General features: G+C 43.9%; 1 protein-coding gene across 1 annotated transcript in view; it reads left to right on the plus strand.

Moving 5' to 3' along the window:
* The window catches only part of XKR4 (XK related 4), a 481,737-nt gene extending 477,914 nt beyond the window's left edge, over positions 1-3,823 (plus strand). Inside the window, exon 3 of the mRNA XM_063923730.1 lies at positions 1,822-3,823. Within this exon, the coding sequence (XP_063779800.1) occupies positions 1,822-2,768 (947 nt within the window). The 3' untranslated portion in view covers positions 2,769-3,823. The remainder of the gene's footprint in view (positions 1-1,821) is intronic.
* Positions 3,824-19,549: the final 15,726 nt, after the last annotated feature.

Consider the following 19,549-nt stretch of genomic DNA (forward strand, 5'->3'; position numbering starts at 1 on the left):
GGATCTGTATCTGCTGTAGCGTTCTGTGCCTGCTATCTGCTGTAGGGATCTGTACCTGCTATCTGCTGTAGCGGTCTGTGTCTGCTATCTGCTGTAGGGATCTGTATCTGCTGTAGCGGTCTGCGTCTGCTATCTGCTGTAGGGATCTGTGCCTGCAATCTGCTGTTGGTATCTGTGCCTGTATTAGCTGTAGCGATCTGTATCTGCTATCTCCTGTAGGGATCTGTACCTGCTATCTGCTGTAGCGGTCTGCATCTGCTATCTGCTGTAGGGATCTGTGCCTGTATTAGCTGTAGTGGTCTGTATCTGCTATCTCCTGTAGGGATCTGTGCCTGCTATCTTCTGCTGTGATCTGTGCCTGTATTAGCTCTGACGGTCTGTACTCTGCTATCTTCTGTGGGGCTCTATGCCTGCTATCTGCTGTAGGGATTGGTGCCTGCTATTTGCTGTAGCATTCTGCGCATGCTATCTTCTGTAGGGAGTCTGTGTATGCTATCTGCTGTACGGGTCTATGTCTGCTATCTGCTTTAGGGGTCTATACCTGCTATCTGCTATAAGGGTCTGTTCCTGCTACCTGCTCTAGGGGTCTCTGCCTGCTATCTGCTGTAGGGGTCTGTGTATGATATCTGCTCTAGGGGTCTCTACCTGCTATGTGCTGTAGGAGTCAATGCCTGCTATCTGCTGTGGGGATCTATACCTGCTTTCTGCTATAGTGTCCTGCAAATGCTATGTGCTGTAGGGAGTCTGTATGCTATCTACTGTAGGGGTCTATGCCTGCTACCTGCTGAGGGGATCTGTAACTGCTATTTGGTATAGCAGTTTGTGCCTTCTACCTGCTTTAGGGATCTGTGCCTGCTATCTGCTATAGCAGTCTGTGCAAGGCTATCAGCTGTAGCGGTCTGTACCTGCTATCTGCTGTAGGGATCTGTGCCTGCTATCTGCTGTGGGGATCGATGCCTGCTATCTGCTGTGGGGATCTATGCCTGCTATATGCTGTGGGGATCAGTGCCTGCTATTTGCTTTAGGGATCTGTACCTGTTATCTGCTGTAGCGGTCTGTGTCTGCTATGTGCTATAGGCAGGCTTAGACTGGCCCACAGGGGTACAGGGGAAACCACCGGTGGGCCCCACTGCCTGGGGGTCCACCTCCTGCTCTAAGGATCAGGTTCCAGATTGTGCACTTGATTTATACATTATACATATGTTACCTTATACTGGCCTATGGTGTATTTTCTACAGTGCATTGCTGTTATTAATCTGGTACATTATCATGCATGCAGCAGCTGAATTTGCTGTATATATTTATGAAGGGGCCCAGCTGTTGCACTCTCTAATGGTTAGTCAAACCAATGAGGTGGCAGGCCACACACCCTCTGCAGACTGGCCACACTCCTAATATAGGCCCCTACTACTGCATTCCCCCGATGTGCCCTACATGCCCCAGTCCGACACTGGCTATAGGGATCTGTACCTGCTATCTGCTGTAGCGGTCTACGTCTGCTATGTGCTGTAGGGATCTGTACCTGCTATCTGCTGTAGCGGTCTGCACCTGCTATCTACTGTAGGGATCAGTGTCTGTTATCTGCTTGTGCCTGCTATCTGCTGTAGGGTTCTGTGCATGCTATCTGCCCCAATACTCTCAGACCTACATTAGTAAAATACATAATATGCTATGTAATTTGTTTAGGCTATTCCAAATATGTATTTTAAGCATTTAGTTTCAATAATGTATCAGTTCCATTATTTAAAAAAATGCTAATGCATGTTTGATATCTATTTCAGTGCATTGTTTGTAAGCAAAGCTCTTTTTTTAATTTTCCAGGTCTGACGGCGGCAGCATCCTTGGTATCGTTGGCCTGGGCTCTGGCATCTTATCAGAAGGCGTTACGGGATTCCAGAGATGACAAGAAGCCCATCAGTTATATGGCTGTGATCATCCAGTTTTGTTGGCATTTCTTTACCATTGCAGCCAGAGTGATAACATTTGCTCTCTTTGCCTCAGTTTTCCAACTCTATTTTGGAATATTTATTGTTCTTCACTGGTGTATCATGACCTTCTGGATTGTACATTGCGAGACGGAATTCTGCATCACCAAGTGGGAGGAGATTGTTTTTGATATGGTGGTTGGAATAATCTATATCTTTAGCTGGTTTAACGTCAAGGAAGGAAGGACACGGTGCAGGCTATTTATTTATTACTTTGTCATCCTTCTGGAAAACACTGCCTTGAGTACCCTGTGGTACCTGTATAAGGCCCCCCAAATCCTGGATGCATTTGCTATCCCAGCACTGTGTGTAGTGTTTAGCAGCTTTCTAACTGGTATTGTTTTTATGCTTATGTACTATGCCTTCTTTCATCCTAATGGGCCTAGATTTGGGCAGTCACCAAGCTGTGCTTGCGAGGACCCTGTAACTGCATTTCCATTGCCTCCTGAGGTGGCCTCAAGCACTCTTAGATCTATGTCCAATAACCGGAGTGTGGCCAGTGATCGAGATCAAAAATTTTCAGAAAGAGATGGCTGCATGCCAGTCTTTCAGGTGAGGCCGACAGCCCCCTCTACTCCATCCTCAAGGCCTCCAAGGATTGAAGAATCTGTTATTAAAATTGACCTATTTAGAAACAGGTATCCAGCCTGGGAGAGGCATGTGTTGGATAGAAGCCTACGTAAGGCAATTTTAGCTTTTGAATGTTCACCTTCTCCCCCTCGGCTTCAGTATAAAGATGATGCACTTATTCAGGAACGTCTGGAATATGAAACCACATTGTAACAACAGCAACAAAAATTCCAACAACAGCAAACACATACCAAGGACTTCAAAGAGCTGCAACAATACGTTGAACAATAAAAGTTGCCAGCCTATTGTTGGCTGGATGTAAACTGAATAGTCTCTGCAGAACTGGTCAACAAGCCATGGCAGTTGAAGTCATGGAGAACACTTAAAGATGGCTATTCATCATGATTATCATTCTATATAAATATTATGATAAGGCTAAAGAAGAAGTGCTGTTTGTACAGTTCAGGACAGATTAATAGAGGAACCTCTGTGTTGAGGGAACATTCAAAGCAAGGGCAGTAAAACTTGATGGTGTAGACAGTGTGTTGTCTAGTGCTGTGCTAACTTTTGTATAGAAGCCATCAATGTCTTAAGAGTTGTAATGTCTAAAAGGTGATGTATGTAATTACCACTAAAATAGAACCATGTGACACTAAGGCAACCTCTGTACTTCGGGTATCTGCATGCCAAAGTTACTGATGCAAAACATAGGCATAAAAATTATTCTGAAGTACCAATGTAGGATGGCATTCCAAAATCCCAACTTAATAATATAAATGATAACATAAAGTTTGCATAAGCTCCAATGTTTAATCATCACTGCTGACTCTTAAGAATTCAAGTCATAGTTCAATAGTCGAGTCGTTTTGATAGAGGGCCAAAATCCATTTCGTACTGCCCCTGAAAACACAAATACAGTAATTCAGTTTCAACTGTAGAAATGCCGCAGTGGTAAACAGCACAATGCTTGGTCACATTGTCACTGTGTGACTCTACTGTGTGAGGACAGATTGAAAAATACCTTTGTTGCCACAGGAAAGATGTGACTAAATGATAATCATGATGACATACCCAGCTGGCAAAAAAAAGGATGTGTAGGTTTCATGTTCATGGTAGTGAAAAGCAATGAGTTAATTGTACTATAGAACAGATCAGTTTCAAGACTCTGAATGCATGGCTCCATGTGATTTATGCAGGTATGATAAACAAAAAACAAAACAAATTAACTCACGCCATACCCTCCTAGTGCCAAACATTAGTTTATATGATTGCTCTTGTTGCCTGAGGAACACAAAATATGTGGCATGATGAGCTGTGCAAGAGTATGAAGCCAGAAGGAGTATAACGGTTCTCCATATGTACAGACAGCTCACCTTTTATATCTATAAAAAAGTACAATGATGACTTTTAGAGGCATCTGGGTCATCTATTAGTAAGTATACACAGTGCTGTAGAATAAATTACATTTGTGAAAGATTATTCTGGTCCTACAGTAGTCAAGACTTGTTTTCCTATCAATATAGAACCACACAGAACGAATTGTAAAGTGCGTTGTTGCTGCAATTATGTAGGTTTGACTTCATTTCTTACACAAAACAATGTTCACGTTATAGAGATGAATCGTATATATCCCAATGGTGCTTACAGTTGCATTAGGGGTGCAAGATAAAATCTTACAGATTTTGTTTTGAGGCAAAATGAATAACCCATAAATCAATGTATTATTATTATTATTATTATTATTATTATAATTATTATTTTTGTACTAGTTAATTGAAGCTGATAAGACCTAAAGGTTGTTCAGTTCCTTACATAATTAATATAGAGTTATCCAACTTTTGTTTGTTTTTGTTTTTTTTATTTATTAAAGTTTATCAAACTCTATTTCATGTATAGGGATTTATTATATTGACCCGCACTTATACACTTCTATGTTTGATATGCAATGTAAGGCAATCAGTCCTTTCTAACGCTTTATTTGGTTACAGTTTCTTCTGTTTGACAGCACTGATGCTGACTGAAAGCATTCATAAGATATACAAAAATATCAAATCAAATTACAAACAGATCCTTTCAGGATCGTGCAGTATTTACAAAGAGGTGCTGTACTTCACAAATTATGGGTCTATGTGATGTTTATCAGAAATCATACTTTGGGAATGTGAGATTATTAATTAGTCTGTAATATAATGTTGAATAGCATTGTTCTAAATATAGGCTCAATCCCCAGGTCCAAAAATAGATAGTACCCTCCTTGGAAAAACTAATGTTACTCTGGCAGATCAATGGTGGTAGAATCCTTAGCAAGGTTGGGCTGCTGCTAAATGACATTTCCTATAATGCCCAGCTAATGAAAGGCTGTCAGGTGACAGCTAGAGTAGCTATAGTAGAAAGGTTTCTTAGACCTGGTCAGAGGGACAGGCCATGATTTAATAATCCAAATTATACCAGATTTAATTACAACTTTGTTTCAGCACGAGTAGCTTAATTTAAGGACTATGGGGCAAATGTATCAAGCAGTGATAACCCCTTTTTATCACTAAATAACTCTGCCACCATAACCAGATTTAGCGACAAAGAGTGTTTGCAATTTACCAGGCTTTTCAAAGAACACTTAATGCCATCTGAGCATGGCGTTATGTTCATTTACAGTGCCACCAGGGCTGCATATTCTCCATGAACACCCTCTCTTCCATTCTACTTCAGATCTGACACTCCTATCCCTTTTGTTCCTTTAATATCACAGCAGTATCACTGGATTAATGAAATGCGGGCTTGTGCTGCCTTATCAGCTTGCACGTGCAAAGTAATGACCACGCGGAACACCTCCACTTTACTTGCCTTTAGTGATGATGCCTCATTGGACCAACTGCATAATAGGTAGTTTTGCGCAGTACCTCTCTAGCAGGTGCAAATTTGATACATACCATCGATATCACATTCTGTATCACTCTGAAAAGAGGCAAATTTCTTTTATCTCTGAGAAATCGGAGACATTGGTACATCTACCCCTAAGTCTTAATTAAATTTTATCAAAGTTTTTGAGGAATCCTAAGAGTCTAATGAAAATAAGGGTGTTATCATTTAGTGAGGTTCTCAAACGCAGTCCTCGAGTCACCCCAATGGTTCAGGATTTGAGTATCTCCCTAGCTCAGCACAGATGATTAATCAAAATGACTGAGGTACTAATTAAGTCACCTGTGGTCAAGCATGGATATACTTAATACCTGGACTGTTGGGGTGCCTTGAGGACCGCGTTTGAGAAGCTCTGATGTAGTACATTTATCTTTAATGAACAGTGGTTGTGGACCTGCAGGGCATGCTGGGACTGGTGGTATTACAATGCAATGTCATATCTGATGCTGGTTAATGTTTTGTCTTGCTCACACTTTGATTATGTTTTTATATTTTATTTTAAATAGAAAATCATTGTTAAAGTCTAATGTAAATCAATTTCTAAATACTGTAATTCTATAAAAGTATCAGAAAGTTAAGACCAATAAATGCTTGTAAGATTCTTTGGAAACTCAGTCCATATCCGTGAACTTACAACTTATTGTAACTTGTACTTCGGGGGGTTCATGAAGAAACAGTATGTGACATTATTGTAAGTCTAGTATATCTCACATACTTGTTTACTGAAACCCCACTACACTGGGAATTGTAGAACAATATTTACCTACACATTCTAACACTCCCAATTATTAGTGTAAAAACTACAATAAAAACAATTTGCATCTAGAAAAAGTTACAGATTTTTATGGGAAATTTATAATATTAATTTATAACATTTTGTTTTTGAACAAAATTTTTGTTTTTCCATTAGAGAACAACTCCACTCAAAATGGATTTTCCCTTAAGGAAGCCTATGGTCATCTTTAGCCGTGGCTCCCTATCTTTTACATAACTTGCTGTATAAGTTGTAGTATTAGCGAGTGACGTGATCAGGTACAGCTAAGTGCACATTCCCTACTAAGCACCATTAAACTATTACATAGTAGCCCCACTCATGCAGCCGATGTGCCACTACAAAAATATCGGAGATAATCGACCAGACCTCTGCTTTCTGTGAGTCAGTTTTTAGTGGAGTTCTTTCTTATTTTGTATACATTTTTTTATTTTGGTAATATTACCCTTTTTTTTTATCGTTTTTTCTGTTCCCAAAACAAAAATTAACCAAAGATTATTCAACAAATTCAATTCAATATAAATGTTTTAAAAAGTCTTGTGCTGTTTCTGGTTAAAAAATCTTTTAAGGATCATCACTCCTAATTTGTCATCATTCACAAAAAAAATAAAAGTACTCTAAAATATTTGGAACACAATACACTTAGGAATAAGCATGCCAAGGAAATAAATTGTGAACTCTTGACTCATAGAAAAATGGTGAATTATATTTGTGTGTATGTGAGTGTGCAATTCAATGCAAACTTTGGTGCTGTATAATTTTAATTTATGCAAACTGAAAACGTTTGTTATTAAATTATCATCAGTAAAGTCAATAAGGTAAAAATGTGAGTTATCAACTTGATTGACAAAATATAGTTGGATTTTTACCAGTGTCATTAAATTTATGTTTCAGTTTTTTATTGCAGTAATGATACACATTTCAAATAGGAATTACAGCATTCAATAATTATGCTTCATTACAGGCTGTTTTAGCATTTTGATACTAAAATTAATTAACGACATAGAGAAGTTGGTAAAGTGAATATTTCAGCTAGTTTCAATGTCTGGTGATTACGAGAATCAACATATTATATTACCGATTCCTCATTCATATGCACTACTTAAGGTAAGCGTACTGAGTTGCAGGTTTTCAAAATCTTTTCTGCAATTTTTATCAGTTTTGAAAACCGGGTTTTACATTTTATGAAATTACTATTTTAAAACAGCTGGCTAAAATCACCAAAAATCATCAATTTTTAAAACCCACAAATAAATAGATTTCTTTCCATTTCTCTACACAAAAATCTCCGTCTGAGATGGTAACACAATTGCTTACTTATTATATAAGTTCTTATATTATTGTCCCTATTCTCTGGGAATTGGTCCTAACTAGACAGTAGAGAAGTCTGTATTAGCACAAGGGCAAACAGATCTGAAAACTACAAATAAGGGTCTCTCCTGGACTGTTAACAGACCACTAATATATCTACAGTGTGTGTTTGTGCCTGTGACTTAAACCTGCATGATCAATATCTGATCTGTAATCACTGGGAAATTTAGGTAAAGCTGCTCAACCAATTTTAGCAACTATGTGGTCATAAATGAAGAAATGTATTTTGCACCCCTTGCATTTCAATATGGAACCTGATTTTGATTTGGACAAGTCTCTTAACTCAGATAGAAACAATGAGTTTTTTCATACAGTTGAGCGTATATGCAGAAGCAAATGTATGCAATTTTGCATAAGTCCTTCATATTCTGAGTTGGACATAACTTGTCCGGATCAGTACTTTCATAAAAAGATGTTTCGAGGTAGGAACTGGGTGGCGACAATGTGATAGCACATTACCACACTGATTTCTGGTAGCGCCCTGGCCGTGTATCAAAAGCACCATGCCATTGGCGTTTCTATAATGGGTGCAATGGGTGCGGTGCACACGGGCCCCTGGGTCCAGGGGGGGCCCACACCGTACCCATTGCACCCATTTTAATACTTACCTTTCTGGAGTCCAGCGCCGGGAGCTGCAATCGCGGCAGAAATTGCCGCCAATATGGCCACTGCGCATGCGCGGTAGCCAAATTGGTCTCCGGATCATGGCGGGCGCCATGTTTCCAGAGACCTGCGCATGCGCAGTAGACACCGGCACAATGCCGGAGTCTACAGCGCCGTACAGAGAAGGGGGCCCACCCGGAGGTGCACACGGGCCCCCTCCTCTGTAGAAACACCCCTGCACCATGCAGTTATGAGTCATACGTACGTGTATGGACGGGCACTCTGATTCTGACGTATCTCTTGCACCTGCCATGGTGCAGATACTAATGACAGTTTTGGTGGCCAGCATGAAATCAGTGGGAGGCGCGGGTTTCCGCTTGCACTGATATGAACCTCCACATTAGCTGAATGGAATCTGGCATTAGCATAAGGTAGTGCTTTGTGCTTTGATCATACGTATGAAAAGACGCATGCATAAAAAAGTGTATTTCCATGTATATCTTTTAAGTGTAACACATCTCATGAAACTACATCCAGGTCAAAACAGTAGTATTTGCACTAGGTCCGTGTTAAGCATACAAGTGTGTATGCATAGAGATATGAGTGTTAGTAGTAAATGCTAAAGTCACACTACCCTGTTTGTACACAATACAGTGGCATCAATAAAGGGTGTGGGAGGAGTGTGGATTATTAGATCAACACTAAAAAGGTTCACAGTCAATAGGTCTACCACTAATGGTAGACATGCATTAGGTTGAGAGGGTCAAAAGGTCGACATTAAATAGGTAGACAGTAGAAAAGGTCGACAGGCCAAAATGTCAACACGGTTAAAAGGTCGACATGTAAATGGTCGTCATGAAAAAAAAGGTAGACACGATTTTTATTTTGGGTGTTTTGTCACTTTTCTACCACAAACAAACCTCACTAGTTTACTGCATCCCCTCGTTCTGCTGCCACCGCGCTCGGCACAGATTGCTATTCCCAGTCGTAGTCCAAGTGGAGTAAAAACATGTGTCTACCATGTTGTCATGTCGACCTTTTGACCCTGTTGACCCTTTGAACTGTCTACCTGTTACATGTCGACCATTTTGACCCTGTCGACCTAATGCATGTCTACCATTAGTGGTAGGCCTACTGACTGTAGACCTTTTTAGTGTAGATCTATAGTCCGGATACCGTGCAGGAGGTATGGACTGTACAGGAGACACAAGCTGAATGGGTGACTCCCCTTCTCCTGTTCTGCATTGCCGCTATTAACTGTGATCGGGCATAAGGCCTTATCCCTGGGAGTCTGAGGAGGACAGAAGAGAGAACGGACTCAACGAAGCCTAGAGCCACAAAGAGCTGTATCTGTGGTACTCCCTGCCTATAGATTAAACATAACTGGGGCGAGCACTAGCGTTAGGATAAATGTAACTGGGGAGGTGAGGGGCACTGGTTAGTTATAAGATAAATGTAACTGTGGGTAGAGGTGGCACTATAGGATACATGTAACGCGAAGAGAGAGTCCATTGATTATAGGCTAGATGAAACTGTGGAGAGGGCACTGGTTATAGGATAAATGTTACTAGGTGAGAGGGAGCACTGGCTTTTGCATAAATGTTACTGGGGGGAGCACTGGTTGTAGGATAAATGTATCTAGGTGAGAGGGAGCACTGGCTATAGAATAAATGTAACTGGGAGATGGGTACTGGCTATAGGATAAACGTATCTGGGGGAGAGGGAGCACTGGCTATAGAATAAATGTAACTGGGAGATGGGTACTGGTTGTAGGATAAATGTATCTAGGTGAGAGGGAGCACTGGCTATAGAATAAATGTAACTGGGAGATGGGTACTGGCTATAGGATAAATGTATCTGGGGGAGAGGGAGCACTGGCTATATAATAAATGTAACTGGGAGAAAGGTGTACTGGCTATAGTATAAATGTATCTAGGTGAGAGGGAGCACTGGCTATAGAATAAATGTAACTGGGAGATGGGTACTGGCTATAGGATAAATGTATCTGGGGGAGAGGGAGCACTGGCTATAGAATAAATGTAACTGGGAGAAAGGTGTACTGGCTATAGTATAAATGTATCTGGGGAGAGGGAGCACTGGCTATAGAATATAACTGGGAGAAGGGGGTACTGGCTATAGGATAAATGTATCTGGGGAGAGGGAGCACTGGCTATAGAATAAATGTAACTGGGAAAAGGGGGTACTGGCTATAGTATAAATGTATCTGGGGAGAGGGAGCACTGGCTATAGAATAAATGTAACTGGGAGAAGGGGGTACTGGCTATAGGATAAATGTAACTGGAGGGGGCGAGGAGCTACTGGCTATAGCATAAATCTTACTGGGGAGAGAAGGGTACTGGCTATAGGATAAATGTATCTGGGGGAGAGGGAGCACTGGCTATAGAATAAATGTAACTGGGAGAAGGGGGTACTGGCTATAGGATAAATGTATCTGGGGAGAGGGAGCACTGGCTATAGAATAAATGTAACTGGGAGAAGGGGGTACTGGCTATAGGATAAATGTAACTGGAGGGGGCGAGGAGCTACTGACTATAGCATACATTTTACTGGGGAGAGAAGGGTCTCTGCTTACAGAATACATTTAATTGGGGGAGAGGTAAGCAGTGGCTATACAATAAATGTAACTAGGTGGGGAACTGGCTAGAGGAAAAATGTAACTGGAGGGGGAAGGGGCCCTGGCTGCAGCATAAGTGTAACTGGGAGGCATTTTCTGTAGAATGGATGCATATGATATTTTATTTTAAAGGTACTATTTTGATTCAGGAATTACAATTTGATTCAGGAATTACAATTTCTGAATAACATTAGTGCAAAAATATTACTAAGGATTCTGTAGGGTCTGATTCAGGAGGAGTTCCATGGGAGGCGGGAAGGGGGGGGGGGGTGTCACACCATGAGTAACTGCATCGGGTGACACCAACCTTAGTGACAACTCTGGCATAATATAATATTGTAATAAAAAAGGTAAATTCACTAAGTGGTAAAAAACCAGGCATGTATTGGGACCCCCTCCCTTTGGAAGAATGGAAGTAAGACAACAACAATCTGCATTCAATATTACGTCTACCGAAGGCCATGCTTTTCTTTAAGAATGCCATGGTTTGCTTTACAACTATTGCCCCTGTTTGCAAACCAACAGAATAAGGCATGTTGAATCAGTGCTTTCATCTATAAAATAGCTTTGAAGCTTGAAGACAATTTCAGAATAAGATCTGCAAAAAATATAATGTATGCTGTTAGTACATTGTACAGTCACACTTCTATCATGCCAGTTTGGGGCAGGACCGAACATGGAATTAAATGCAGCTTCTTATGTGATGGATTTCAATCATTCACTTGGACACTTCTTTACACAATGGTTTAAAAATCCCACCAAATAGAGTCCTCTTCCAAGCTGCTACTTTTCCCGGGAAGCTTCATTCCCTATACCAAGATGGCCAACGATACTTGTACTACTGAGCATGAGCGGAGCCATCTTGAGACTGTAAGGTAAATGTATTAATGTGCTTGTATCGTCCCCTATGTGTGTGGACCAGCTTCACCCCCGGATCGCAGTAAAGCGGGTCCACACATCAATGTAATGTATTACTCCTAACCAAACCGAAGTTAAATCATACTCTTGGCGATGTCCGCTCTCCCACTTCAACATTTGGTATCAGCACTGTGGTCCTCACTGCGCATGCTTGATTCACCTCCCAGCGGCCCCAGCGCATCTGTCCCTAGCCTGATGTGGACGCAAATCGTTCGGGGACTGCTGGTATGTCAGGAGTGAGGATACTGCACCAATGTCAAAGACAAAGCTTTATTAGAACAGGAAAATAAAGACAAAAGTGACAAAGGAAGCTGAAAGGGCATGCAGCGCCACACTGAAGTGCCAAACATAGTCGGTGTAAGCTACAGATCAGTATGTGCAAACTGCCCTTTCATACATCAGGTGGTTTGGGCTGTCCATAGTTGTAAGGTATCTGCTGGTGTGTACAGAAACTTGGCTACATCCTCAAGCTTGTACACACATATTTCCAGCAGTAGACAGACAGTCTATTTACCTGTATTACTGTATCTGTTAAAAGACAAAACAGAATTCCCAATGAATATATTGTGTCTTATTATAGTTGTGTTATATTATAGTTGGGCATAAGCCTTTTTGTTGTGCAAGATAAACATTTACATAGTGGTAAATGTGTTCAGATACATCTGTATGATGTCTTGTGTATTGCACTCATTCCTACTTCCTACACCTGGAGAGGTGGGTGTAGCAGAAGTGGGCAAGTGTAGGCCAGGTACAGTAAAGGGTATTTTCATCTAATTTTATACAATTAGAGCCAGATTAACAAAAGGGCTGCTGGGGCAGCCACCCAGGGGCCAGCATTCATGAGGAGGCCCCTAAACACATACTCAGCATTGGACAGACACATGGGGGGAAAAGGCACAGACAGCAACAGATAATACAGCAATTGGTTGGCATTAATGTCAGGGGTTGAAAAGGAAAAATAAGGTCTCATTCAGCACCAAAGGTATGGCAATGGTGTAGTATAGACACTCCTTCAAAGATCATGCTGTATTCTGAGGGTCCAAAATTAGATATCACAGGGAGGTGAGTAGCAGTGGGAGTGCATAATGTGAACTGAGACACTGTATGGTATAATGTGAACTGGGGCACTGTATGGTATGTGAAATGAGGGCACTGTGACAATGTGATCTGGGGCACTGTATGGTATAATGTGAACTGGGGCACTGACATAATGTGAACTGAGGCACTGTATGGTATAATGTGAACTGGGGCACTGTATGGTATAATGTGAACTGGGGCACTGTGACATAATGTGAACTGAGGCACTGTATGGTATAATGTGAACTGGGGGCACTGACGTAATGTGAACTGAGGCACTGTATGGTATAATGTGAACTGGGGGCACTGTGACGCAATGTGAACTGAGGCACTGTATGGTATAATGTGAACTGGGGTACTGTGGCATAATGTGAACTGAGGCAATGTATGGTATAATGTAAACTGGGGGCACTGTGACATAATGTGAACTGAGGCACTGTATGGTATAATGTGAAGTGGGGGCACTGTGACATAATGGCCCTCATTCCGAGTTGTTCGCTCGGTATTTTTCATCGCATCGCAGTGAAAATCCGCTTAGTACGCATGCGCAATGTTCGCACTGCGACTGCGCCAAGTAACTTTACTATGAAGAAAGTATTTTTACTCACGGCTTTTTCTTCGCTCCGGCGATCGTAATGTGATTGACAGGAAATGGGTGTTACTGGGCGGAAACACGGCGTTTCAGGGGCGTGTGGCTGAAAACGCTACCGTTTCCGGAAAAAACGCAGGAGTGGCCGGAGAAACGGTGGGAGTGCCTGGGCGAACGCTGGGTGTGTTTGTGACGTCAACCAGGAACGACAAGCACTGAACTGAACGCACAGGCAGAGTAAGTCTGGAGCTACTCTGAAACTGCTAAGTAGTTAGTAATCGCAATATTGCGAATACATCGGTCGCAATTTTAAGAAGCTAAGATTCACTCCCAGTAGGCGGCGGCTTAGCGTGTGTAACTCTGCTAAATTCGCCTTGCGACCGATCAACTCGGAATGAGGGCCAATGTGAACTGAGGCACTGTATTGTATAATGTGAAGTGGGGGCACTGCAGCGTAGCAAAATGTATATAAAATCCTACTGTAGCTGCTGCTTTAATGGATGCTATCTCTTTAAAAAAGACACACAGTCAGTAGATAAAGAAAGCAGTGCTCATACAAAAACTCAAATTAATAATAGCCAAAAAAGCTATTCAGTTTAGGTAAAAAGATAATCATTTAAGTCACAAAAAATAAACACATTGGGCTAAATGTTATAGGATGTGAGTTTTTTGTGCGGAACAATCTTGCAAATTCTCGCACATTGAAAGGTACGAGTTTGTCCCAAAACTTGCCCAGTGTAATAAGCTGCGAATTTGTGAGTTCGAGACTATTATACTGTGCGAGTCCATACAAAATTTTCCCTATGTAAAACCGCACATTGTAATGCGAGTTTGATTACAATGTGCCAGTTTGACAGAAGTATGCACAGTCAAACCTGGCCGGGGTTCCATGGGGTGTGAGGACCCCCCAATAAAGGTGTCCCCCTCTCATGGGCAGCCAAGGCCAGAGCTGAAGAGGAAGGAGCCGAGTTGATAGCTTTGAATTGTTAAAAGTAGAATTAGTATTGTCTTTTACAGGAGGGACTACAGGACCCATCAAGCCTCCACCGCATGCTGGTACATGGAGAACCACACGTACCAGCATTTGGCCCTTATTACATTTGGCCCTAGAAAGATATATAGATACTCATAAAAAGTACAGTAATTGCTGGTATCTAATGTTAAAAAGAGTAGGAGAGAAATCTTAATATTAATATCACAGCATAGACTGATACAATGATCACACAAAAATGTTACATAGCTGCAAATACGTTAGAAAACTAAATCTCCAATAGACCTCAATATAAAAGTCAGGATAAAATTAAAAGCCACAAAATCTGCTTTATGTCCACTGTTCAAAACTGCTTAATTATCCCTTTTAATAAGGACTGATCCGCAAATGTCTATAACTGTGATAAATTATGATCCAGCCCGAATGGCCCCAAGCTTCACAAGGGGCAAATGGCGGCACTAGTCAAACTTCACTAAAAGTAGATGGTAATAAACGCCTAAAAAAGTAAGTGAAATAAACAGTCCAGGGCCGGATTAAGGCTTGTGGGGGCCTAGGGGCAACTCAGTTGTGGGGGCCCCCACTAAGTAAATTGATGGCAACCCCCATGTACATGGAGACACCCCCCCTCCCCCCATCCAGAGCGTTACCTGGAAGAGCACGGAGCCAATATAGCACACACACAGATTTCGATTTCATTGATTTATGCACAACTTGTTTGTGCATAAAATCAACTTGTTTGTGCACAACCTCCCCTTTCCTTCCCCACCGGAGCGTTACCTGCAAGTGTGGGTAGCCGATAGAGCACACCACCCCTGGAGCGGGAAGTGCGGGGAGCCGATAGAGCATGCACATCCCCCACACCGGAGTGTTACTCAGAGGAGCGTGGAGCCGGTGGAGTACTCTGACACAGTGCTGGCTCAGCCCCTTCAGTGCTGCAGCGGCGGGCTCTGTTACAGTGTCTCACGTGATTTGCCGTCGGTATCCCGCGAGACACTGTACCAGAGCCGGCTGCTGTAGCGCTGAAGGGGCTGAGCCAGCACTGTCAGGGCCGTCTTTTCGTATGGGATCAATGGGCACTTGCCCAAGGGCCCCAAGAGTATGAGGGTCCCAGGCTGATAGCTGAGGGTACCCTCTTGCCAGGGGTACCAGATTTTTGAAAATCGGCCCTGGGGAACCGGAGATATCTGACTTCAAAGCAGTGGTCCCCATCCAAGCCTGTTACTTGCTCTTCCCAGCAAGATATCTCAGGTTCTGTCTGTCTTAGAGTTTTTCTGAGGGTTTAGTCCAAAAGCTGGGAATCTCCCCTTTTGGTGGACACTGGCAGTTTTTCTCTACTGTTCTCAGAACCAGAGATATCAGCTTCCAAGCAGCTGGTCCCTGCTCCAGCTCCACACGCCTAGTATGCAGATTTATATTTTCATTGGTGGATTGCTCTGGCTCCTGAACTCTGATCCACAAGTCCACAGTACCTCCTGATAGGTGGAACTCTCTAGATTGTAATCACATTCAAAGCTAAGAAATCTATTTCAAGGAAATGGAGATATATTCAGTCAAGCAAGCTGCCCTCCCACCAGAAAATGATGAATATTAAGCCCACTCCACTTTCCACCCCTCCCATACATATTAAACACCCCCTACCACCCTGGAAGTCATGTACCGGGGACCCTTCATTCAGCCCAATCCCCCCTTCCACAGTTTAGTGTTCTCCCTCCCACCCCATCTGTGCAGTAAAGGAGTAATTAGCAGAAATTACTTCTCCAGGTCCTACATGCTGAGAGAAAGATAGAACACCCCCTGCCACCCACGGGACATCAAAGCTGCGCTGATAGCACCCCCATCTCTACTGCTGGAGGATGGGTAGGGGGCCCAGTGCATCGCTGTGCCCAGGGGGACACACTGCTGTTAAGACGGCCCTGAGCACTGTGTCAGAGTGGTACACTGGCTCTTGTTTATAGTGAGGAGCTCCTTGGTTGCCGCTGTTAAGGAACAGCTGAGCCGCCGGGGAGAAGGGTGAAATAGTACCGAAGGACTGTGTTTGGGGGACCCTAATGTGTGGGGGTCCAGGGATGACCACCCCTGTCGCCCCTACTATAATCCGGCTCTGAAACAGTCACAGTAATGTTAGCCCACCCAGAGTACAACTCATCTGTGAAAGAGTGGATTACACGCACGTGGGTAAATTTACTAAGATGGGAGTTCTATTTAAGATGGGATGTTGCCCATAGCAACCAATCAGATTCTACTTCTCATTTATCTAGCACCTTCTAGAAGATAATACCTGGAATCTTATTGGTTGCTATGGGCAATGTCCCATCTTAAATAGAGCTCTCATCTTAGTAAATTTAACCCACTGTGTCCGACCACTGTGCACCCTGTATTGCATAAGCAGATGCTGAGGCAAAGGTGCAATTGCAGGTGTGCTGGTGGAAACACTAGTTTAGATGACACTTGTCGGGAGGGCTGTAGGCAGAGTCCATCTTCTCCCCTCCAGATAATGGTACTTAAATCATTACTGTAGCAGATTTATTACATCACCCACACCTCTCCCATTTACATCTTTGACCATATCTCCCTGTACACTCCTGCCCATCCTCTTCGCTCCGCTAATGCACGCTGCTTCTCCGGGCTACTGATTACCTCCTCCCACTCCTGCAGTACCTCCAAGATTTTGTACGCGCTGCTCCCTTTGCTCTGGAATTCTCTACCTAGCCCCCTCACTCTCCACCTCTCTACAAAACTTCAAACGGGCTCTCAAGACCCACTTCTTCACCAAACCCAGCCAAATCTCATCCTAAAGGTGCATACACATGGTGCGATGTGCACCACTGATATAGTCAATGTTAGACTGCCTGTACAGTCTATTTTTTCCTGTGATGTCGATGCCGCGTGACCGCGCATCAGCATCGCAAGCTGTATACGCACGGCGCAATATGCACTATATTTTCCTGTGATATGGGCTATATAGTTCATATCGCAAGGAAAATTGCACTGTGTGTATGCACCTTAAGCCCTCTGTCCAATACTTACTTTCTAGCCCATCTGTATCACCCCTATCTCTGTGCCCCTTCCCTTTAGTGTCTGCATCCTAGTGAGCATAGCCGCACCCTCCAGAGCCATTTAATTGACACAAGCAGTGGAGGCTACTTCCACTACTGCATGCATTTCTTGTAGTTCTGTTGAGTCATTAGGATGATATATTTCAGTGTTTCTGCTCAGGCAGACTAGAAACTGACAGAAATACCCAGTGTTAATTATCCCCACTCCAAGTAGTTGCCTGGGGACACCCTAAATAAGGGCTATAAGGGTATTGAACTGTTTACTAGCTACCAGCATAAGCGTGCGCAGCTAATTTTATTAGGGGGTGCACCGCCGGATGGGTGTGTCTAGCACCACACAGGAACATGTCTAGCACTATTTGACATTCTCTCAGTAAAATCACATGGCTTACTCTAATTTCTCCCTAGTTCCTAATAATACAAGTAGATATATTACACCCAGAAATTACATGAAACATAATGGTGCGACCACTGGGCAGTGGTGCAAGTGGGCGGGTACGGGTTGGTACGGCGTACCCGTAAGAATTTAGCCGTGGGTACGCCGTACCCACACCGACGGGCCGCCGCTCCTCTTCCTTCCCTCCCTCCCCCACGCCGCACCGCCGCACACGCCTCTGATGTGAGGGCAGGAGAGTGCAGCCTGCGCCTCTCGTTCCCCTCAGTCTCCGGTGGGTGTTTCAGTTTACTTCAGCGCCGATCCGTGAGCCAATCAGAGCTCGCACCCGCGAGCTCTGATTGGCTCACGGATCGGCGCTGAATTAAACTGAGACACCCGCCGAAGACTGAGGGGAACGAGAGGCGCAGGCTGCACTCTCCTTCCCTCACATGACAGACAGGAGGACAGCGACGGCAGCGGTGAGTAGGGGAGGGGGGCATGTTATACCTGGCACTGGGGGGGCATGTATACCTGGCACTGGGGGCATATCTGGCACAGGGGGGCATATATACCTGGCACTGGGGGCATATCTGGCACAGGGGGGCATATATACCTGGCACTTGGGGATATCTGGCACAGGGGGGCATGTATACCTGGCACTGGGGGCATATCTGGCACAGGGGGGCATATATACCTGGCACTGGGGGCATATCTGGCACAGGGGGGCATATATACCTGGCACTGGGGGATATCTGGCACAGGGGGGCATGTATACCTGGCACTGGGGGCATATCTGGCACAGGGAGGCATATATACCTGGCACTGGGGGATATCTGGCACAGGGGGGCATGTATACCTGGCACTGGGGGATATCTGGCACTGGGGGGGCATGTTATACCTGGCACTGGGGGATATCTGGCACTGGGGGGGCATGTTATACCTGGCACTGGAGGATATCTGGCACTGGGGGGGCATGTATACCTGGCACTGGGGGATATCTGGCACTGGGGGGGCATGTATACCTGGCACTGGGGGATATCTGGCACTGGGGGCATATCTAGCACAGGGGGGCATATATACCTGGCACTGGGGGATATCTGGCACAGGGGGGCATGTATACCTGGCACTGGAGGATATCTGGCACTGGGGGCATATCTGGCACTGTAGGGGCATTTCTGTATCTGGCACGGGGGGCAATGTATATCTGACACAGTGGGGGCATTTGTGTATCTAGCACTGTGGGGCAATGTGTATCTGACACTGTGAGGCAATGTATGGCACTCTGGGGGCATTTCTGTATCTGGCACTGTGGGGCAATGTGTATCTGGCACTGTGGGGCAATGTGTATCTGGCACTGTGGGGCAATGTGCATCTGGCACTGTGGGGCAATGTGCATCTGGCACTGTGGGGCAATGTGTATCTGGCACTCTGGGGACATTTGTGTATCTGGCACTGTGGGGCAATGTGTATCTGGCACTGTGGGGCAATGTGTATCTGGCACTCTGGGGACATTTGTGTATCTGGCACTGTGGGGCAATGTGCATCTGGCACTGTGGGGCAATGTGTATCTGGCACTGTGAGGCAATGTGTATCTGACACTCTGGGGACATTTGTGTATCTGGCACTCTGGGGACATTTGTGTATCTGGCACTGTGGGGCAATGTGTATCTGGCACTGTGGGGTTATATGT

The sequence above is a fragment of the Pseudophryne corroboree genome, chromosome 5 (assembly GCF_028390025.1).
Source record: "Pseudophryne corroboree isolate aPseCor3 chromosome 5, aPseCor3.hap2, whole genome shotgun sequence".
Classification (NCBI taxonomy): domain Eukaryota; kingdom Metazoa; phylum Chordata; class Amphibia; order Anura; family Myobatrachidae; genus Pseudophryne; species Pseudophryne corroboree.